Source organism: Xyrauchen texanus, chromosome 3 (genome assembly GCF_025860055.1).
Source record: "Xyrauchen texanus isolate HMW12.3.18 chromosome 3, RBS_HiC_50CHRs, whole genome shotgun sequence".
NCBI classification, from domain to species: domain Eukaryota; kingdom Metazoa; phylum Chordata; class Actinopteri; order Cypriniformes; family Catostomidae; genus Xyrauchen; species Xyrauchen texanus.
Genome location: NC_068278.1, coordinates 15,372,791 through 15,398,005, shown reverse-complemented (window position 1 = coordinate 15,398,005; position 25,215 = coordinate 15,372,791). Strand labels below are relative to the sequence as shown.

The 25,215-nt window shown below is 37.5% G+C and overlaps 1 protein-coding gene across 2 annotated transcripts in view; it reads right to left on the bottom strand.

Moving 5' to 3' along the window:
- The window catches only part of LOC127630525 (double C2-like domain-containing protein beta), a 352,764-nt gene that overhangs the window by 128,078 nt on the left and 199,471 nt on the right, over nucleotides 1-25,215 (bottom strand). Inside the window, exon 10 of one of the 2 annotated variants that reach the window (XM_052108114.1) lies at nucleotides 14,278-14,463. In XM_052108114.1, the coding sequence (XP_051964074.1) occupies nucleotides 14,278-14,463 (186 nt within the window). Of the gene's footprint in view, nucleotides 1-14,277; nucleotides 14,899-25,215 lie in introns of those variants that run through there. The other variant, XM_052108121.1, reaches the window with a different exon arrangement.

Below are 25,215 nucleotides of genomic sequence, written 5' to 3'. Positions count from 1 at the left end.
AGTCCACTGCTGTTCACTCTACTGACTCGCGACTGTGCAGCAATGCACAGCTCGAACCACATAATCAAGTTTGCCGATGACACGACCGTGGTGTGTCTCATCAGCAAGAACGAGTCAGCATACAGATTGGAGGTGTATTCTAAATACATTCTATAGAGGGACTATTGAGAGCATCCTGAGCAGCTGCATCACTGCCTGGTTTGGGACTTGCACAGTTTTGGACCGCAAAGCCCTGCAGAGGATAGTGAGGACAGCTGAGAAGATCATTGGGGTCTCTCTTCCCTCCATCAAAGACATTTACAAAAAACACTGCATCCGCAAAGTAACCAGCACTGTGGATGACCCCACACACCCCTCATACCCCTCACACAAACTCTTCACCCTCCTGCCATCTGGCAAGAGGTATCGAAGCATTCGGGCCCTCACGGCCAGACAGTGTAACAGCTTCTTCCCCCAAGCCATCAGACTCATCAATACTCAGAGACTCGACTGACACACACACACACACACACACACACACACACACACACACACACACACACGTGTCCTGAGTTGCACTTTAATTATTGTCACTTTATACCTGGCTGCTACCTCAATAAATGCTATGTCCATGGAACACTTTCTCATAGTATGTTATGTTTACATTTAGCATTTTTAGAAACTGTCATCTTTTTGCACTACTGAGTACTGGTCGGCGCTGCACTGTCTCTTACAGTCTCTCACTGTGCCTATTGTTCTGTTCATTTTTAGTAATTTTATTGTACTGTCCCGTACTTTTTGCACACGTTTGCACGTGCACTTTATATGTAGTCTCATGTGGTTCTGTGTTTGCCATATGTTGTTTTTATGTAGCACCATGGTCCTGGAGGAACATTGTCTTGTTTTACTGTATACTGTACTAACTGTATATGGTTGAACGACAATAAAAACCACTTGACTTGACTTGACAACTGGACCAACCTGCTCTCATTAGTCAATAGCTGCCTACTTCAGAGGCTATTCCTGCAAAAGTGAAAGGAATATTTCACCCAAAAATTTTAATTACCCACATCTATCATATAACTTCTAAAGACATTGATTTAACCACTGGAGTTGGCTGGATTACTTTTATGCTGCATTTAAGTGCTTTTTGGACCTTCGAAGTTCTGATCACCATTCACTTGCATTGTATGGACCTACAGAGCTAAAATATTCTTCTAAAAATCTTTGTTTGTGTTCAGCAGAAGAAAGAAAGTCTCACACATCTGGGATGACATGAGTGTCACATGACAGACCATCTGCAATGCATTTTCCACACTGAAATCAATGGATTTGCAGTATTCTCTGATACAGTAAGCATACAATTTAAGCACTACCCAAGTAATGGGAGTTCTCATAATGGATCCAAATGTTTCATTTTGAAGCTTTAGGTAATTCCCATTATTCTCAACGGTGATTCATTGCTTTAATACAGTAGTGTTTACCTGAATTAGATTAAGTAATATACTGTATTTTTATTATGATTAAAATCAGCATAAATAAAGGCAGTACACAGAATAAATAAATAAATAAACACCAGGATATACAGTATATAATTTAAATAATGTATCGTGATGATTGCATTATAGTAATGTGAATTAGATTTTTTGCATTAACCAAAATATAATTGATTATTTTTTACTTAAAATTGTAGGGTGAAATGTGACATTCGGATTTGCGAGATTCGCCTTTCCCATTGCTTGTAGGCAGTGTGTGGGTGTGTTGGTAGGGGGTTTGCGGGGCTGGGTATCGTACAGGCGGCTGGTCAGATCAAAGTTAATCCTGTCTTAACATGTGTGCATAGAGACAAATGGACAGAACTGGAGGAGAACAGAGCATTAAAGCCAAACTTAAAAAAAAAAGAAATGTTTCCATCCAATCTGCTAAGTGACAATAATGATAAATGAAAGCATTAAAGAGATTCTACATGACTCTGTGGCTTGAGGAAGAAGGCAGCTGCTGAACATCTGAAACTGTGATGCTTGAAAGAAGACATTCCATTGATTAAAATTGACATCAACACACAAAGGGTGAGGCCTTCAAGGTAAAAGCCTATTATTCTCATTGTGTTCCCTTCTACACTGTAAATTATAATTTTTTTTGTCATTTTAACAGTAAAAGACTGTAAAAATGCTACAGTAAGAAACGGGTAGTTACCTTAAAATATACGGTAAATTTTTTAAAATATATTTAAAAAGACAATACATGTAGTTTTATGGTAATTTAAAAAAAAAAAAAGTTTTTATGTAAAGTTTTTTATGTATTGTGATTAACAATACATTGTAAAGTAAAAAACTGATTTTTACAGTTTGAGATGGTTCATATATCAAGTTTATTATTTAATAATATAAACAATGGTACCACACCATAAAATATACAGGCATCAAAATTACATCCCATAAAGCCTGAATAGGTGTTACCGTATTATTTACAGTGAATTTCTGGCAACCACAGCTGCCAGTTTTTAAATTTAAATTGAACAGGATTTCATTTTTATTTTGTATTTTTACAGTGTATTGTTTTAAAAAAAAGCATTTATTGTTAATGATCTCCGAAGTATGTATGGTATGTTTTTATTTTTCACTCTTGTATGTTAGCTACTGTATCTGTCAATCTGTCAGTGAGCTCTTTGCAAACACAGAGAAGCGTCATAAACAACACACAAACAGAAAAACAAGACAGAAGTCTATCAAAGGCTAGGAAAATGGAAAGGAGAGGAAATGGGAAATGGCAAGGCAAGGACAGGCAATGAAAATGGAAAGAAAAATAGAAAGGAAAGGAAAGAAAAGAAAAGGAAAGAGGAAATGCAAGAGAGGGGGAAACACAAGGAAAGTGGAAAGGAAATGAAGGGTAAGGAAGTAAAATAAAAGAAAAGGAAAATGGAAAGGAAAGAGGACATGGCAAGGAAGCACGAAAGGCAAAGAAAGGTGGAAAGGGAATTAAAGAAAAAAGAAAGGAAAGTGAAGGTGAAAAAAACAAGGAAAGGAAAAAGGAAATGGATAGAAAAAATTTAATTTCAATTATCATTTCCAATACAGTAGTTTAGAGTGCAGCACTAGTCAACACAGCGTTCTTTTGGGGCCTGCGCTATGATATCATCATCAGAAATATATTCATCAGCAGTCTATCAAATCTGTATGAATTGTGAGGTGTTCATTTTCATGAGGATTTACACTAGTTCTCTACATTGCTGAATCACATTAGAGAGGGAATTCAACTAACAGGATGTTGCAAATAATAATAATAATAATAATAATAATAATAATAAAAAATATATATATATATCTGAGCTGAGCATGGCTGATGTTATGAGAGCATTGGTCGGTCTGCAAGAGATACTCAACACTGTGCGAATCTGTCCACTCTCTTGAATAGTTCGTCAATATACTCGTCATGACAACAGTACTTACAAGAAAAAAAAAAAATTTTTCAATCAGTGACGGCGTTGAGACGCCTCCAAGCAAATGCTTTGTAGTGATCTACTTTGGCGCAAAATGTTAAGGGGGGTGAACGCATCTTTATAACTTGTCACTGAAGGACGTTTGGTGCTAATTTTGGAAATTTCACTCTTGTTTTTTAACACATCTCTGGTGAATTTGATGTTGAACACTCATGGTATTTGTTAGATGACAATCACAGTGACTAGAGGACTGATCTATATCAGAAAAACCCCTTATGTTTAAAACAATTACAAAAAGGGTTAGTTCACCCAAAAATGAAAATTCTCTAATCATTTCCTCACCCTCATGCCATCCCAGATGTGTATGACTTTCTTCTGCAGAACACAATTTAAGATTTTTAAAGGAATATCTCAACTTTCTAGGTCCATACAATGCAAGTGAATGATGGCCAGAAAAGGGTACAGGGATCCAACTTTGTGGCCCCAGACCTTTCCGAAGTTGAGTAGCCTTTATAGTGTATAGTGTATCATTATATCTAGACATCAGAACTGACCAAGTAATCATGGTATGCTTCTTTTTTTTCAGAGCCAAACTCCATTTAGAAAACCCCAAGGGCAAATACACAGGGAAAAATAGTCTTGTCCTCTCGTTATTTGTTATTTTACAACAGCTTGCAGATAGGCTCTTTAATAGGATTTGACATAAGGGTTGTAGCCTGCTTTCAGCAAATCCTCTCCCTGATTTTACAGTACCTGAGCGTGCCTTCGCTTTGTGTAGCGGAATGCTAACGGTACATGTGGGGGAACAGCTTTGATAGAATAATATGTACAGTGTCTAGTATCTGGTTATGTATTATAAAAGAGCTCAATTTTGAGGTCAATAGAAATCTGTGAGTCATTGAAAATGGCATGAGTAAGGGAATGAAGTTCACTTGTACCTAACTGTACTTGATCATTCTCTATTTTTAATCATTTTTAATACAAAGTTTTTTCCACAGGTCAAGAGCAGTTAAGCGAATTTAGACATAAGTAGGATTATTTAAAAAGTGCAGTATATTTGTGGTCTCAAACAGGGTAAAGTGTCACTCTTCATCTCGAATGTACAAAATCAGGAATTCTCCATGATAAGAATGATATTGAGGTGTGTGTGTGGGGGTGGTGGGGAATCCATGAATCCATGAATCCATGATCAGATATGATTTGATTGGACTAAGCAGGGGGCTGCTCGGCTGGTGTTGCACTTTTCTGTATAAATTAACATCTGACTTGACAAAAAACAGATAAGAAAATGCAATGCTTTGGTGCCTGGTATTCATCATGCAAATTTACCAATATGGTAATGTTGGGTCTCACTGTAGGGAGTATGTTTGTTTGTGTATGTGTGGGTTACTGGTTAATATGGAACACATATCAAATAGTTTCAAAACTGAAATCATGCAAAACTATATTTTTTTATTTTCATTTTTGCCTTTGCAAAACTCGCTGACACGATACAAGGGTGTTGTGGGTGGTTGCCTAGGGCATTGCTAAGTTGTTGCTGGGTGGTTACTTACTAGCCTAAGAGCCTTCTCCCGAGTCTCTATGATATTCTGTATGATATGCGTTGTTTCCCTTTCATGGGTATTCAAATAGTACCAAAAACTGTTTACTTTTTTAGCATGATCACACATGAAATTGACATGCTGTTTCCAATAATTCTTGTACCCTAAAATAATTGTGCATATTGTTGGGCCTCAGTTAACAGAAATACGAATATTATATTTTAAGGGCATTTTTGTTTACTTTAGTAATCGTGACACTGTTGAGAATATTAAATGATACTAAATAGAAAAGGGATTATTGTTTCAGGGGATTCAAGGAGAGGTGTAAAAAAACAGAAAAGGACATGCTGTCCCTGTGCTGGTGTCCTCCATGTACCTCAAGGACACCTTGTTCGTACACAAGTGAGACTTGTCTCTTAAGGCTAATTTATACTTGCTGGGTGAACAGGCTTCTTTTAGTTCACCTAAAAAGTCTGCCAAAATGCAATGACTTTTATTTTTCTCCTGTTCATGCAAAACCCAGAAATTCTTGACCTGAGAAATTGATGATTGGATAAAACAAATTGTGGTTGTGGTTTGTAATGTGACATTATTTATTTTCCTCAAATAAGGGAGGCTTTGTTCAGCCAGGTTACTTTGTTTAGAGAAAGAGGTTTGGTGTCTTTTATATATATTATGGTTTAAAGGAGAGGTGCACTGCTGCCATTATGGCTGTGTGCCTCACCATACAGTGCCAGCAGCATTTGTTCCCCATGGTTCTCATGCCAGAAGCTCCCATTGTGAGCCTGACTCTTGGATGCCAATGAGAATACTAGAGTCAGAAATTCCATCATAAGGAGACAGCAAACTGATTTGGAATTCAAATCCACCAGAACATCCTTGAGTCAACACAAAAAAGCTAAACTTTTGGTGCATTCTAATGCTTTCTATCCAGTTGATGCAACTGAATCCAGTACTTAAAGGGTTAGTTAACTCAAAAATGGAAATTCTGTCATCATTTACTTACCCTCATTTCATTCTAATCCTGTATGACTTTCTTTCTTCAATGGAACTAAAGAGAGAACTTTTGAAGAATGAGGCTGTCAGTCTCTAACAATCTGCCTAGCATCTCCCTTTGTGTTTCAAGGAAGACAGAAAGTCATACGGGGTTGGAACAACATGATGGAGAGTAAATTATTTTGAAAAGATAGAATTTAAAGTTTTAGATTAACTATACCTTTAACCGTTCCAGTTTGCTGGAATCACAGATTTCATATACATTTCTTGTCTTGTTATAGTAATCCTTTTACACACCATCCACCTCACTGTTAAGAAAAAAAAAAGTCCTATTATGTTATCCAACAAGTATAGTATCAGGTAAATGCACAAATCTTTCAGATCTCTTTCTGCCTGATTTGACCAAAGGCCTGGAATACAATTAACCTTTAGAGTAAGCAACTCCGTAATAACAGAACAAGCCTCTTTTCCCAGTAATGGCCTCCCTTAATTGCAGGGATTATATGTTGTGTCTTAGGCAGTGGCACATATATTTTATGACGTGGAATCCAATAATCCTCCTGTACTAAAATATGTGGCTGCATGTGACATACTGGATTGAAAAATAATCAGTTATGTATCCGAGAGACATACAGTTGACCAACAAACATTTACTCTATAATCTCTCTGTACATTTATTCCCATCTCTTTTTCAGGCTATGATAATATAATTCAGTAGGGTTATGCATGCGTAAAAGGTCATGGTAGATCGATCTGAGACACAGTAAAGAATGAATTCTGTTTCTGTTGCCTCTGCAAAGTGAAAAGATCTTCGTAGAGTGGCAGATTTTTACTTGTCCACAGTTGAAAGGTGTGTTCACACTAACAGCGATTATATCTCTGGAGGTCGCCAAGTTGCTGTACTGTTGGTTGGTAATTGGCGTACAGCTGCATCCTACTGCAACAGGTGGCAGATCATGTGATTTCCACTTTCTGCACACCAGTTGGTAGTCACCACAGCGCTCATTTGCATAAAGTGAAAGTATTTACTTTGATAATGGGCATACATTTTCAAATAATTATTGAGAGTTGGCCAGAATTATGAATTTTTCATTATTAAATCTAATTTACACAATTACATGCAAATAGTGATTATTCTAAAAGGAAGGAAACACAAACCCCAAAGTGTTGCTGCTTAAGTCATCTGGATTAATTCAGTTTTAGTGAACAGAAAGTGTGTTTGTTTACCTTTCACTGTGTGACTTTTATCAAGTCCAGCAGAAGTCTGATTTAAAACAATGGTTGAGTAGAAGGGCTGGGTATTGATACAGAGTTCCCGATTTGATTCCAATTCACAAGCTATCTATTAGATTCTGGTCTTGATTCGATTCCATGTCGATTCATATAGGTACATTTCTGTTACAATGATCATTTTGATTACATATGAAAGAAATGTTGCTAATGCTGTTAATTTAATGAAACCTTCTAGGCAACCCTAGAAAATATATTCAAAAATATAAATTTTACCTATTATATTTTATCATTGGGTTTTCATCAAATTTATCACATTTTAGCCTTTAAAATGGTTTACTTGCATAATTTATACTTTTCACAAGTATTTACATTGATATGTAGTACACGTGCTAAATCTGTACCATCTCATTAAGACTACCGGCATCAGCCAGTGAGCTCATATAGCGAGAGAAGATGTGCGTAATTTCTTTTTGCGCATCCATGTGTGATTAGAGTTAAATGTTTCTTTTTTTGTTGTTTTTATTCAACAACTGTGTAAAAATCAGAAAGGATATTAAAAGAGACATTATTCAAATGGATCCATGGATCTCATCTTTGGACACGTAGAATGATTTAAACCAAACACGCAGTGAAAGGACCTCTGTGCTAATAACTTCTTTTCTACTATATTAAATCACTGGTGAGTGAAATCTGAACATAGCATTATAGTCAAGAGTGTGACATTTGGTTGCACATACGAGTGATTTACCTGCGTTACAGAGGGTTTTGCATAGAGTGAAAGATCGATCTTGGGATCTAAGAATTAATCGTTCAAACGAAGATCTCGATGCATTGGAAAATCTATATTTTTACCCAGCCATTGTGAGTGGTTTGCTCAAATATATTCTTTTGATGCATAAAAGGCTGCAAAAATGTATGTGGCTAAAAGGTTTATAGTGGATTATTGCCATATTTTCTGCTGTTCAGGGTGCTTTGCACAGCAAAAATAGGCTCAGTGCCAACACTCTCGTATTACTGTTGTTACGCTGCAACGTGGCTCTCACTCCCATAATCTCACCTGTTAACATGGGCACCAAAAAATTCTCTTTTGCTTGTGGTGTGAAACAGACCTAAGTATGTCATTTGTAGGTTGATTTTCCCCAATGCTTTCAACATTGCTCTGCCCAACATAGCGTTGTTGGCTAAACAAATGGCATGAGATTTTTGCCGGGACAACTAATTTGCCAAACAATGGAAACTCCCCTTTAGACTCATTAAAGTGGAATCCAGAAGACCTATAGTGTACCATCAAGAATCTGTCATTCACTGTAGTAGCAGTGCATGGAAATCACCAGGGGCAGAAAACTCTATGGAACAGATCCGCTGACACAGGTCACATAGGCACTCATGGGCAATTTGAGGATTGCATCATTCCAAGGGGCTTGTTTTTCCCAAAGCATCTGTGTTTTGTTCACTCAAGTCAACAGGTCAGAGGCTATCAGCACTAGTGACAAACAGGTGGTATTTGGTGTGAGCTACTGTGAGACAAGTCTAATTGAAATTTGTCATTTTATTGGTAACACTTTTCAATAAGGTTTTATTCGTTAACATTAGTTAATGCATTAGGTATCATGAACTAACAATGGACAATTATTTTATTACAGCATATGTTAATGTCGCTTAATGTTCATTTACACATATATATATATATATATATATATATATATATATATATATATATATACACAATTGTTTATCATGCAAGTCATGTAAGATCATAAGGCATTAACATTATAATATTAACTAAAACTGGTTGTGGTCATGAAAGGCACAGATAACACACACACACACACACACACACACACACACACACACACACACACACACACACACACACACACACACACACACACATGTTGTGTTTCCATGTTTTATGGGGACTTTCCATAGACATAATGGTTTTTATACTGTACAAACTTTATATTCTATCCCCTAAACCTAACCCTACCCCTAAACCTAACCCTCACAGAAAACTTTCTGCATTTTTACATTTTCAATAAAACATAATTTAGTATGATTTATAAGCTGTTTTCCTCATGGGGACCGACAAAATGTCCCCACAAGGTCAAACATTTCGGGTTTTACTATCCTTATGGGGACATTTGGTCCCCACAAAGTGATAAATACACGCTCACACACACACACACACACACACACACACACACACACACACACACACAGACACCAGGGGTGAAATGTTGGGGGGGACAATAAACAACAATTCTCAAGAGCAATTTTTGAAGGGGACACCAAGGTTTTTTTTGTTGTTGCCCCGTTTCATTTGTATTATTTTATTTCTTAAACAATTATTTTAAGAATATATCATTATATTATTTACAATACACATATTTTAATGATATTTTAGGCATGACAAACCTCAGATGGGGGGACCCTCCAGACCCCACCGAACCCCCCCGCGATTTCTGCCTATGACAGACACACACACACACGCGTACGACATCATTATGAGGACTCTCCATAGGCAAAATTATTTATTATCATTTTTATACTGTACGAACTATAGATTATGTCCGCTAACCCTACTCCTACCCCTAAACCTAACCCTCACAAAAACTTTTTGACATTTTTATATTTTAAAAACACATGTTTTTTGTATGCTTTTTAAGCCATTTGAATTATGGGAACACTAGGGATGTCCTCATAAACCACATTTATAGCATAATACCCTCATAATTACTAGTGTAACCTAAAAAACATGTCCTCATAAACCACCAGAACCAAAACACGCACGCACGCACACGCACACACACACAAACAGAGCAGCAGATGGCAGTCCAAAGTTATGAAGGTTTTTGTACTTCTTCAAGAATGAACTTAGTGACCTTGATGAATTTGCAGGTAAGTGTATGAAACTAGTGTAAATACACAAACTGAACAATTAGAAATGGCAACATTTATTATGCAATTTATCTGTATGTAGCCTTGAACAGAGCTTTCATTCAAGCTGTCAAATCACAAAAATACATACTTGTAACTGAAAAATACATTGTGTAGGCTATATGATAGATCCATATAAACAATATAGCATCCAGTAATGACTAGAGAAAATAATCTGTGTCCTTTGATAATGATTTAGGTTGAATTTAATGGAAAACTTTTCGAGTTGTGCTCCGTGGCACTGCAGATTTTTGACGCTGAGCATAGCCGGTATGTGCATACGCACTATGTTGGTGTGCGACCCCCTTTAATTTACCCTACTGCTCACACTTTACCAAAGTTGTGTTGAGAAAAATGTTTTAAGAGACAAAAGACAAGCAGCCCAATTGATCTGAAATCTGAAAAAGAATCCTGATATACAGTATATCGATAATAACCCTGATTATCGATGCATAAAAAAGGCATCAATCCCAAGCCTAATATTTAGAAATGAACATTAAACAAAATTAATAAATGCTATAAAAGTAATGTTCATTGTTAATTCATGTTGACTTTTAACTAATATTATCAAACACAACTTTACTGTAAAGTTTTTCCATTTCATTTTGTATTCTGTTGACTAGTTTGAACAATAAACACTAGTTACTGATGTCAAACAAAGTAACTGTTTTATTTGCCTAAATGTGCCTATCTTTCCTATTTCTCACTGAGAAAATATTGGTCCAAATTTGTGTTGATTTGGCTCCTAATTAAGCTCTGAAACAGAAGACTGCTCCATTTGCAATCTGTCCATGTAGTACTCAGTTCCGAAATGGTTTGGCAGGAATGCTTTAGAGTCGCCAATCGCCAAATGTTTGTGAAAGTTTCTTGTAATGCATCTGTTAACAAGCCTCAAGTAAGTATATTCCCTTAGAGATGATGCACTTCCTCTACAAGTTCATTCTCTGCGGAGATCCCCGTGAGATTTTAAACCATTATATACTCTGGCTAATTAGTATAATTGACTTATTTGTATTCCATGATTCACATAACAAACATGTCAGGTTAGGATTTAATTTGTCTCTGTTGTGCGACTAATATATGTATTGTGATTCAGACAACAGCTGGTGTGTGTGTTGGAAAGGAAAGGGAATGAGACAATGGCAGGAGAGTTATGATTTAGAGTGGCCACATTTGTTGCACACCAATGAATCACAGTACAATAGCTCCATGCTAATCTATCATCATAAAACATGGGCACCACACGCATTCGCACGATCCTCTAGTTTAACGATCACACTTGTTGAAACAGCATCTACATGCATTACATTCCCTTATAAGAGGGTGACGGACTGGTTATGTCGAGCATTTTGGTCAACCTGTGACACAGATGTCATAGTGTATGAGCAATTGAAATGGATTACTTCAGTCAATAGCAAACCATGTCATTACATGGCAACAGAGATGCACTTCTTAATCTTTGTATGCTTAAAGGCATAGTACACCAAATATGAACATTCTGTCGTTATTTGCTCACCTTAATGTGGTTCCGAACTGTATGACTGTCTTTATTCCACTGAACACAGAAGGAGGAGTTAGGCACTATGTTAGTCTCAGTCACCATTCACTTTCAATGCATTGATTTTTGTTGCCATTTCTTCCACAAAAGAAAGTCAGTCATTTGGGTTTGGAACAACATGAGAGTGAGTAAATGATGACAAAATGTTCATTTTTGTGTAAACTAACTCTTTCATATTCTACATATCATTCTGTGCAATCTATTTTCTGTTCAATATAAATTGCCTCGATGACTCAATTCTCTCACTGGGGCTTGCATGGAGGTCGGAGGTTAACATTTGTCAGCATCAGAACTGTCCATGCTATGCCAGTGGCATACGGGATTAGATCCAAACCTCATCGTCGCAGCTATAAGCCACTTGTGTTTCCATCAACACATATACACACATTGCATGCTGTATGGATTAACCCCATTCAAGATAGAGCATGATGATGATAAAATAACTACAAGAGACTGCAGAGCTGTATCAAATCTAGTCTACAGGCAGCCATGATTGAAAACCGTACTCCAAACGGAGAAACAGGCAGAGATCCATAATAGGATTTACATCTGGGACAGACAGGAGCTCTCTTGATACAGATATACAACAGGAGATGATGAGTAGCACCTGATGCCCACAAGAATCGCTTTAAAGATTAATTGATCATTGGAGTAAGCATAACATACAGACCAGATGTTTTGATATAACAATATGGGGTGCAAGTGACAAACAGCCAAACATTAGTGTGAGCTCACACCTTATGTCTATGGCTGGAAACAGCCAAGATGCACCATCTGTGTTGATGCAAACACCAGAGCTGGGCAATATAGCTTGTATTCGTTATATATCTCGATTATTTATGTATTTGCTCTGAAATGTCTTAAAGGGGTGACTCTTTTTCAGTCAGAGCAACCATCATTTCAAACAGCAACTGTTGCAACAACAAGTACTGTATGTATAAAAGGTTTAATTTAAGAACCAAAACACAGTAAAACCTATATATATATATATATATATATATATATATATATATATATATATATATATATAATTTCATTTATATAATAATACAAAGCAATATTTATCTACATATAATTTTAATAAAACATTTTAATACATGCAAAAATGCCAAATGGACACTTCAGTGAACATTTTTTGAATGATGATTCAAATAAACCCTTGAATCATAGTTTTGAATCAATTTATTTAAATAGGCAGTTTGAACTGACTCACAGAACTGAATCGAACTTTCCAAATCTAACACTAGCTACTGGTGCTTAAATACATATTGCTATTAAAATATCTCTGTCTTAAAGGCATAGTTTACCCCAAAATGAAAATTGTCTCATCATTTACTCACCCTCATTCCATCCCTTCTGTAGAATACAAACAAAGATTTTTAGAAGAATATCTCAGCTCTGTATGTCCTTACAATGGAAGTGAATGATGACCAGAACTTTGAAGCTCCAAAAATCACATAAAGGCAGCAAAAATGTAATCCATAGGACTCCAGTGGTTTAATCCATGTCTTCTGAAATGATATGATAGGTGTGGGTGAAAAACAGATTAAAATAGTCAATTTTTTACTGTAAATCTTCACTTTCACACCCTGAATGGATAAGAATTTGAACATGAAAGTGGAGATATATGGTGAAAAAGGACTTCTCACCTACACCTATCATTCCTGACGCAACCCCAGTGGCTGGGGGACTCTCTCTCACACATACGGGGCAATTTAGAGTCTCCAATTCACCTGGAGGAAACCCACACAAACACTGGGACAAACTCCACACAGAAAGGCCTTGGGTGAGCCAGGACTCGAACCCGGGACCTTCTTGCTGTGAGGCAACAGTGCTACCCACTGCGATTCGGAAACAAACTGCTAAACAAATCGAATGACATGCTCTTTGGAAACGTAATGGTCAAACAAACACAGTGTTTTTAAATCATTGAGATATTCACAATTTTGCTTAATTTTAAATACATTGTCACCAGCAAAATCATCACAAAAATATTTTGTGAATATTCAGTATATCGTAGGTCAATTTGAAGCCAGATAATCCCTTCTACTAAAAATCACAAAGTCATTTCCAGGCATTCAATCAGAGCTACCAAAGTGGAGCTTTATTCATCTAGTTAGACAAAAAGCAAGACTGTCTCAAGACATGGAAAAATGACAACAGTGATGTAATAACACGCTCTTTAGGAAACTTAATATGCAACTAAAAAGCACATTGAAATCATCAGGATATATATTACATTGCTTAATTTCATATTGCCAGCAAAAGTATGTTCGCCCATTTGCATATTCGATTGTCTAGCTCTAGTTAACACTATGTCTATGTATGTGGCTATATTTGAACAGAGAATCACAGCCACTATAAAAACAAAGGCATTTCCAAGCATTCAATTAGAGCTACAAAAGTAGAGCTTTATTCATCCAGGTGGACGAAAACAACACAAGCTTTCCTGAATATGTCTAAGTGAAAGCATTGAGGAATGCAGATGAATTCACAGAGGATTTTGAGACAGAGCTGAAAATGTCTCATACAGCAACAGTTGTCATTCCAAAGTGATTCGAAGAATAAAGAGTAAGGAAAAGAAGTCTACTCACTGGAGTCGTCTGAATCGTAGCCCTCCACGTCTGGCTCTTCGTCCTTCTTGCTAGCCACGAGAGCGGTTGCTCCGAAGGCTTGGTCCAGGTCATCTTCATCCCGGCTGTGGTCCGCAGCCGGGCCCTCTGACTTCTGGTTGGTAGAGGTGCTCTGCAGGGATCCGGTGCGACTGAGGGCTGGAGGGGCTGTGGGGGGGAGACCCCGTGGGTAACGGGGAAAATAATCAGAGATCTGCTTGATTGGCTGAATGGGACCTGGACATACATCAATGGCCATGTGCTCCTGGATGCTGATGGTCGTCTTCTCGCCTTTGCGTTGTGTCATTCATGCAGCCCTTTTGTGGATGTGCCACCACCCCTGAACCCAGCCAAGGGGTTGGAGGGTGGTAACAATAAAAAGCGAAGAAATTAAAGAAAGAAAAGAAAAATAAAAGAAAAGAAAAGAAAGAAAATTTTAAAGACTAAAGTAGAATCTTCTTTTCTCTGGTGATCTGTTAGAGTCCCTGAAGAGCAGTAGAGTGTGTGTTGGTGTGTATGTGTGTGTGCATGTGTGTGTGAGAGTTTGCGATCACAGCAGTGGGCTACATGAGAGGCTGCAGACTGTTCCAGCACACTGTGGTCATGCCGTCTGTCTGTGAGCTGTGCTCAGACCACTACAGCACGCTAAGACTGTTACCGGGATGAATGCATGTTGGAGAGAGAGAGAGAGGGAGGGAGGGGACAGGATTATAAAGAGGGCCAAGGGATTGGCTGATGTCATCGCTTAGCAACATGACGGTAAACAGGAACCGGGAGCTCGGCTTCTTAATTATGCTATTAGTCCATCTGTTAGAGAGATTGAGAGAGGCTTTCAGTCTAGTGTCTGACTAAAGCACCACCACAGATATGTAACGTGCTAAACTCAGGTACAATTAAGAGCAACAGGTGCTAAATGCCTAAAGTCACATATTTCTATGTCAATTCTAGAATAATACAACTAGTACAAATAAAAGAAGGCAGATGAACAGAAATTAAGTATTTATAACTCGATATTGGGGCACTTAAGCCACACTTAATGTATGAATATAGTGTCATTTGATGACAAAATAACCTATACAGTGGCATTTATTTTAAAGCAAAATATTTAAAAGAAGCTGGTTAGGTTTCAACATATGCATTGTTTAAAAATATAATGTGTTTGGATGCTTTCTGGCTGTTAAACTCGGTGGAACATGTCTATAGTTAATGTGATGTTAATGTGAAATACACCTGTGGTTACTCTGCTAAGACACCTGTGTGAACTTGAGGAGAACTGACTTCATACATCCACTGGAATATGTCAAACAAAGTGGCATTTTTTTTACAGAACTATAGCATAAGCTCACTTCTCAAGCAAAACATGTCACAAAAAGACATTTATTACGATTTATAATGATAAAACAATAGATATACGGTTCAAAATGAAGACAAAGTATTTGGAAAATTTCAGGGTGTCAAACCATGTACCATGTAGTGGTACAAGTCCATATTAATGTAATGAAATATATGCGGTTTGGACACCTGCGTGAACTTGAGAGGAACTGACTTCCACTAAAAATTATGTTGGGACCAACTGGTTACAAGTAATGAAGTTTGTTTTGAGAAAAGGTCTAGAATAATGTGCAGATTCCACTTGGTTAAATATTTTTTGTCTCATGCAATAGAATTCATACATTCGTAAAGGAATGTTCCAGGTTCAATACAAGTTAAGCTCAATCGACAGCATTTCTGGCTAGGGATGTCCCGATACCACTTTTTCCACTTCCGATCCGATTCCGATATCGGAAATCTCAGTATTGGCCGATACCGATCCCGATCCGATACAGTATTGTTTTTTTACATAATCAGTTTGTAATATCTTTACAGTATTGTGTGGAAATAATTGGGTGTACTCTTTAATAGGCTATGTAAAGAGTTAATGTGTTAACTACATATTATTTCAATATAAATGTATAGCTTAAGAAACACTTTATTATTAACTAGCATACTGGCACTCCCTGAGTTCTGATTACACGCACCTGCATATCATTAGTGGCTAATCAATGACTGCATAAATAAATACCCCGCTTTCGCACGCGCTCACACACACACACACACACACACTCACTCACTCACTCACTCACTCACTCACTCACTCACACACACACACACACACACACACACACACACACACACACACACACACATGTTGTGTTTCCATGTTTTATGGGGACTTTCCATAGACATAATGGTTTTTATACTGTACAAACTTTATATTCTATCCCCTAAACCTAACCCTACCCCTAAACCTAACCATCACAGAAAACTTTCTGCATTTTTACATTTTCAAAAAACATCATTTAGTGTGATTTATAAGCTGTTTTCCTCATGGGGACCGACAAAATGTCCCCACAAGGTCAAAAATTTCGGGTTTTACTATCCTTATGGGGACATTTGGTCCCCACAAAGTGATAAATACACGCTCACACATACACACACACACACACACACACACACACACACACACTCACTTTCTCACTCTGTGCCTGTTCTCATCGATAGTATTTCTGAGACTCCAGAACTTTCTACTATGTCAATCATGTGTCTTCATTATTAACTGAATTTACTCACAATATTTACATCACTGTTTCAATCCTCTGCTCAATAAACCCTGCTACTGAGTTCATATCTCTGCCTCTCCGTGAGTCTCCCGTGACAGCTTTAACTTTTAAACCCTCACCCTTTTTATTCACAGTTTAATTCGCTTCTTAATTAAATTCTGGTTAAATGCACCTCCAGTGCTTAAGTCCATATTATAAGTGAACCGAACTGCTGAGCATCTACATCTGAGATGTTCGTTTGTAGCGCACAAATATTGTGCACGGGTGAAGGCTATAAATAGCCGTGCGCGTGTGTAAAAGCACCATTCACTACCGAGCTGAAGCTGCGCGTGCAAGAACATATATGTTTAATTATTAAACACAGCCTATTGCAATTCACAGAGCTATCACGTGGCTTCAAGTGGCTTTGAATAAAATGCACTAGTCATATGAACCGCTTTAATGGTGTTTTAACAGTTCTTTTATGTCATTTTTTAAGCTTGACAGTAACGAACATGACTAACACAGAGTATCGGATTTGGGTCGGGCTCGTCGGACCGATACCCGATCCGTCTAAAAACGTCAGTATCGATGCAATACCGATCTAGGTATCGGATCGGGACATCCCTATTTCTGGCATAACGTTGATTACCACACACATTTATTCTGACTGGTCCCTCCTTTTCTTTAAAAAAGCAAAACTCTGGGTTATAGTGACACTTAAAATGGAAGTGAATGGGGCCAATCCGTAATCATTAAAATAGTTACTGTTTCTAAAGTATAGCCAAAAGGCATGAACAATATGTACGTTAACATGATTTTAGTGTGATAAAATCACTTACCTTTTTTGTGTAGTTATAGCCAATTTTACAACTTCATTGCCAGGACAATGTAATGTCAACAAACACTAAAATGACTGTAAAAATTACAATTTAAAAAACATTACAGCTCAAATAACATGATTTATAACAGAAGTACATTTATAAAATTATGAGCTTCACATTTATGACTATAAACCCTCCATAAATTGGCCCCATTCACTTCCATTATATGTGCCTCACTGTAACCTCAATTTTTTATTTTTATTTTAAAAGAAGAGGAATGAGTCAAAAATAATCAACATTACCCCACAAATACTGTTGATTGAGCTTAACTTGTATTGATCCCAAATATTTCTTTAAGGGTGACCTAAGTGTCCAAATTCTTCTTAAGGGCTCTCTGTATGTTTTCAGAACTCTTATGTACATTCATTTTTATTAAAGCGATTTTTGTGTCATGACGAATAACGATGGTAGAGACATTTACAGAGAAAATTGCATCAGTGCTGCATTGCCTTCTGAAAACTAGCAGGGGGCTATTCAACCTGTCGCCCACTTTACAGCTATGACAAATTATAGGGAAAAGCCATCCTCACATTTTACAATAGAAAGACTTATTGCAAAAACTGTGAGTAATCTTGATTTACTCTCTTAAGGGACCCCAACAAAATACAATGCAATGCTCTCAAATGACAGTGTTGCTTTTAACAGTGGAAGAGAAAATAAAATGAACAAGGTATATATGAATCATACAGTACAGTGATTTTTAATTATAATGCCAAATGGTTGGTGATGATTTAGATCCAAATGTGTGCCATTTCCCACATGGTATCATTAGGAGACAAAACCTGCCAATTCATTTACTCAAGTATTTAAGGAGTTGCCCCCATGCTCGCCATAATTCTTTAGTGGAAAATACTTAGTGAGAACGAAGCTCATTATTTCTCGTCTATTTCCATAATTTCGTCATGAGAGCCTTTTCTTTGTGCTTCTGGAGGATTCGTGGTTAAAAAAAGAGAAAAAGGTAGAAACAGTTTGATTACCTCCATATAGTGCTTCACAAGAAAAGTAGAGTAGCTGTTACCATTTGCCATGCCGATAATGGCCAGGTTATTAATTTATTGATTGTAAAGTCTGGCACAGAAATGTAGCCGTGAATATAGCGAAGACAGATAAATAGTTCTTTGTAGAATTGAAACTAAACGTAGGCAAGGAGCCAGGGCTTCTATGATTCATTAATCCTACCTATTTTCCTACGGAACAATGTAACTGAGTGGGGTGGTAATGAATAAACATATTATTATGTAAATTTGCTAATATAAAATCAGCCCAAAAGTTTTTAAATGACTTTTATGGTGTAATATGTGTTTCTGTATTCATGAATTAAAAATAACATTGATGCTGACAGAATTCTACAATACACGATTTGCATTCTCTAAAGAATATAGTTCAAGCACAGACACTGCAGGGGAGATTAGGCAAAAGCGCAGCTAAAATATTCCACCATAACAACCATATCTCAAAGCACACTTCACAATCAAAAACTCTGTATGGGCCTCTATAGGGTGAAAATCTGGAGAAATAGCATTGTATTTTTAACTAGATTAAATTTTTTTGCTTGGGTTCATGTTTTGGTCAGTTAGATGCCGTAACAGCACCATTCTGCAAGGAAAAATGCAAAAATGCTTTCTCTCATTGATGGCCATTCATAAAGTAGCCATGTATTCTGACAAAAATGTGTTTTTTTTTGCAAGCAACATATAAATTGCACATATTTAATTATATTATAGTAGATGTTTCGCCATGCAGTTTTATTGATGCTAGTGAAGGGCTTGGCAAGTTCTGAATGTTTTCTTATCTAGATGAGTAGTGGTGGCATTTTTGGGCTAAAGCACATAACTGTTAATCAGAAGGTCACTGGTTCGATCCCCACAGCCACCACCATTGTGTCCTTGAGCAAGGCACTTAACTCCAGGTTTCTCCGGGGGGATTGTCCCTGTAATAAGTGCACTGTAAGTCGCTTTGGATAAAAGCATCTGCAAAATGCATAAATGTAAATGTAGATTCAGATGCAATGTGCCGAATTCCGGACAAGTGCCACCATTAGAAAAAAAAAAAAAGCCCACGCTTTTATACTGACTTGTGTGATTTTAATTTTTTTTTATTTTACTTCAAAATGTTGGCACACATTCACTTGCATTGTATGGACCAAATGAGCTTAGAAATTCTTCTAAAGATCTTAATTTGAGTTCAGCAGATGAAAGAAAGTCATACACATCTGGCATGAAGGTGAGTAAATGATGAGAGGATTTTCATTTTGGGGCTGAACTACACCTTTAAGGGCTTTCGTCAGATCTGAATGAATTTGTCAATAAGAAGAGAGGTTTTGAAATATTTCTAGTAATTATTACGGTGAAAGCATGAATGTCTCACAGGGACATATATAATGCTGAAATATAAACCAAAGCAAGATCATACTTTATTGATGCCTATTTTCTCTATTTTATAGCTTTTAGTTGTTAATTCAGTGTAGTTACAGTTTTCATTGTCTAAAGACTTTAGATCATTAGTTCTGTACGCACTCTCTAAAAAAAAGAAAGTATCCAATTAAAAGAGATGAGATCGATCATGACCAACCAATCGTGATGTTGGATTTGAGACATGACCATCTTGACGGTTAGCATCTTGAACTGCCTTGACTGAGCGATTCAAGCCTCAAAGGTCTTAAATCAGACACAACCCCCCATCTTTCTTGGGAACCAGGAAGTATCTGCTGTAGTAACTTGACTCTCTCTCTGGAAGGGGAACATGTTCTATGGCCCCTTTGACCAAGAGATTTTGCAGTTCTTTTCACAGTAGATATGCTTGTTCCGGTTTCATGGTAGTAGGAACCATGCCGTTAAATGCGGAGGACGGCGAACCAATTTAATTCTGTAGCCTTTTCCTACTGTTCTCAGGACCCACATAGAAACACCTGGCAGTAGCTTCCACGCTGCCAGGGTCTCTGAGATGGGTATCAATTTTGACACTTCCTGTTGAGGGGATGTTGAGTGTTCAGCGTCCTGGACTAGGGCAGGAAGCAACGGAACACCCAACATTTAGCTGGAAACCGCTAACTCCTGAAACAACAGAGGCGGCGGGAATAGAGAGGTTTGTGGGGGTATCGGGAAGGTGCAGGGGAATGTCTCGCGTGACCCATCCCAAGGGGGGGGGCTACCCCCACAAGGATGGGCGCAAGATGCTCAGAGGTGGGTAGCTCAAAATCCAAATTCCAACTCCTAACAGAGGAAAATAGAAAGTTTTTGACAGGGTTGAGAAGCACAACACACACAGAATGGTCAGAAGACAAAAGACCTGACGATGCATCTATTTATAGCCCCTGTACCGGCGCATTCTGATCCTGATAAATTCTAGTCAATTTTATTGACGTGTTGCACACATATTCACAGCTGGTCACTCCTAAAGACCTTCCCAAAGACCTAAATCAGTGCAGCATCAAAGTGAAGCTTTTGATAGGGAACTTAATTTAAGTTCAGCAGAAGAAAGAAAGTTATACACATCTGGGGTTGCATGAGGGTGAGTAAATAATGAGAATTGTAATTTTTGGTTGAACTAACACTTCAAGGGCTCTTGCCAGATCTGGATGAATTTGTCAATAAGAAGAGAGGTTTGGAAACATTTCTAATAATCATTACAGTGAAAACGTGAAAATGTCCCACAAGGACACCCTATCCTGATCGTGGAACACTCGCTGTGTTTGAAACCACTCCCTATCCAGTATAGAGTTTTCTGTATTTTGTCTGAATTCTGAGTGAGCCACTCATTCCCTACTTTTGTTTACTCATTCTTACCCACAATGCACTCTAATTTTGAGTGTACATGTCAAGTACACTCGATGATGGTTAATTGCCCACAATCCACCACGGGGAACACATATGAGCTGGGAGTTTACTGCTTCATTCACTCCTGCAATATTTTATTTCAAGCTGAATGTAGTAAATTAGTTTTTGACAAATCATTACTGGATTAAAATAACATAATAACATATAGAGAGACAAAACATACAGATACGTTTTAAAATGTACTCTTTATTTGATCAAATGTGTTTACTCTTTATATTAACACACTATATATTAAAAATGACAAACAGAATGAAGAGTTATTGTATTACTATATTATTTAATAAGAATAACAAGTAAGGCTCAAGTATTTTAAAATTTAATATGTGACGTTGTTTCTGCGACAGCCCCAGAGCTCCGACACTCATGTCCGAATTCACTCATTTCGTTCACTTACTGCTGAGATATAGTGCACTAACTGCCATTCACTATATAGGAAATAGTGAATGAGTGAAAGATTGTGGACACAGCCACTCTCGTCGCCACGATTGCCTCGTGGCCACACATCTCACACGAGCGCGTGCCCCGCGCAACTCGCTGTGCACGCACAGAAATGCCTTCTGTCCGCGCTCCAGTTGTCGATCACGCAAATGGCAGTGATTTACACTCAATTTGGATGTTTACATGGATACAGTTAATCCGCCTGAAGTATCTGCAATAGTTTCCAGTACCCCCGTGAGGACGCGGAGTAAATGCATAAATACTGGTTATGACATGTGGGACAAAGCACACTGATATATTGCTGCACAGATTTAAAAATGTACACTTAAACTGATGTCATAAGAGCCCAGTTACAGAATCACCCTGAAAATTACATCTCATAACACAGAAAAGACTGCGTTAGATTTAGAGCCAAAACATACCTCAGCGTGCTGCCCGAAGTTGGAGCTGTGACTTTAATCTTGAAATATCAGCTTGTCTTGGTGTTAAATGAAGGAATTGCATGATGAAACAATTCTTTTTTCACTGTGTAGAGCGAAGAAAGTGTTTCACTTTGAAGAGTTTGATGCTGCTGCACTGATGACTAGAGTGTCAGTCTCATCACTCAAGTGGGAGCATCTCATTGCGCGAAGCTGTGAACTTTCGCTCTCGTAAAAATCTCTCAATAAATGACACATTAATTCAAATTAAATCCAGTAATGTAACGACAGTAACGCCACACATTGTAAAGAATGTACCCACATCTGTGCAGCAGTGATGGACTTGGCTTGAGTGACAGTCTGCAAAGTCTTTTTTTATACATTTTATTTCCCAAAATTTTACTCAAGTAAATGTAATGGAGTAAAATTTGCGTGTTACTACCCACCTCTGGTGCCCATAAACAAACATGTAATAAGCAGGATGTGAAACTCCGGGAGGTAATGCGCCAGCCAAGCAAGATCCATTTGAATGGAAAAGCTGAAAGACCACTCTCTCCAGGTATTATAGCACTCCTTATTTTGAGCCCTCTCACTCTCTTTCTGGATCTCCACATGCAATTCATAACATGACCTGTCCATAATGGCTCTTTAAGGGCATGTTTTTAATCCAATCTGGCCAGTGTAATCAGAGTATAAAATGGGTTAGTGGATATTGGCTGCTCCGGCCCTTGGCTGAGATCAAATGTCATTCCTTGGAACCTTTGGAGACAGCTGTAAACCAAATATGAATCAGGAAGGCCATTCAAGACAAAGTTCATTGGTAGTGACATTTATGTAAGGAGGAAAAAAGCCACTTTTGTTTCTCTGGCTGTTCCTCAAAGAATGATTATAAGATGGTGAAAACAAAATTATCCTGCTATTATTATTTTTCCTAAACGCTGGCAGCTCATAGTAGTGGTGAGATATTTTATTAACTTATGAGCGGATACCAAATTCTTGCCTTCAATACCTTTGACGTCTACTGTTAAATTATTTAGAGAACAGACAAAGTGCAGCTTTGATGCATTTGTTTCAACTCAAGGCAGTTGTACTTGGAAAAAATTAATTAATAATCAGGCTAATTGAAGATAGAAACATTAGGAATTAAATTTTTTTTCTTGAAAAATGAATGGGATCAATAGAGCGCAACAGTCTGGTTCCAGAAGTAAAAATTCCCAAATTTGTTCCATAGACGAATTCATCTTTAATGATAACTTATAAACCTTAAAAAACAGCTGTGGTTGTTAATCAAAGGTATATGCTTCTGTTGAAGCCATCAATCAGTGTAATTTAAAAAAACAAAAAAACAAACGTATTTAATACCAGAATTCCATGAGAGGAACTACACAAGAAGTTCAGAGTGACTTTATATATCCCAATCTGTCATTGGGTGTGCTGATTTGACATACAATAAGTAGATCAACAGATACATTTTGAGCAGAATAATTATTTTTCTTTTGAAGAACTACCCATGCTGCAGGAGAGAAAGATCCACCAATAAGAGAACCATTGCAAGCAAATCTAGCCAAAAGAGCTTTGCAGCCACTACCAACACCCATGAATCCTTCTGGATGAAGTAATCGAGTCTGTCTTCCTACACCAGAGCTGGCCCTGCCTAATAAGCAACCTAAGCGGCTGCATAGGGACCTGGCGTCCACCAGGGGCCCCCGACCATGGGTTCAGTTTAGCCAAATAATTATTTGCAATAAATGTAAATAGCACTGGCTATATTTACGCCAATGCTCCGATGGAACCTATCAAAACTATTAAAAATATTCCAGTAGCTTTTTGAAAAATACATGGAGAGATAAGTATGTGAATTTGACCATCCTCATCCTGAGATCTGACAGTGGGTAGACAGATGTACAGTTGCGTGAGTGATCTGGGTTCAAGTCCTCTTTTGTCAATTTCAATATTTTCCCCTTATCGATCTGTGTAAGAGAATAGAGAGAGTTACTGTAAATGCCATCAGAATTTTCAAATAAAAATGAACACAAAAGGTGTAAATAAAATGGTATTAGGGGAGTGTTCTCGTCATGATCGGGGGCACACTAAACGTTGGGTACTGCAGAGAAGGGGGTCGATATGGATCAGGAGCTTCAATTCATGTCACATCAACCATCAGAATGGAGAAAAATTTGACCTCCATGATTTGGACCGTGGCATGAATTTTGGTGCCCGATGGGCTAGTTTAAGTATTTCTGTGACTGGTGATATTCTGGGATTTTCATGCACAACAGTTTTTAGAGTTTACTCAGAATGGAGCCAAAAACAAAAACATCCAGTGAGCAGCAGTTCTGCAGACAGAAATGCCTTGTTGATGAGAGAGGTCAACAGATAGTGGCCAGACTAGAAAGGCTAGGGTAATTCAGATAACCACTCTGTACAATTGTAGTGAGCAGAATAGCATCTCAGAACGCACAACATGTTGAACATTGAGGCAGATGGGCTACAACAGCAGAAGACCACTTCAGTGTATATTTTTTCTGTATAACAACTACTTTAAATAAAAAGTTCATTTTTCCATCGTTTTGAATTTGATTACATTATTCGCAATGGAAATTGTACCTTAATCTTTTTCTTTTTTTTTTTTTCTATTTTCAGATTCAAGTTACATTTTGTAATGGTGTGATTCACCTCATGGCTGAGAACTCTTTTATGATGGATTTTTTTAAATTCCAATGGGAAAAAATTGAATAGAAAAATACTTTTATGGATGCTGAAT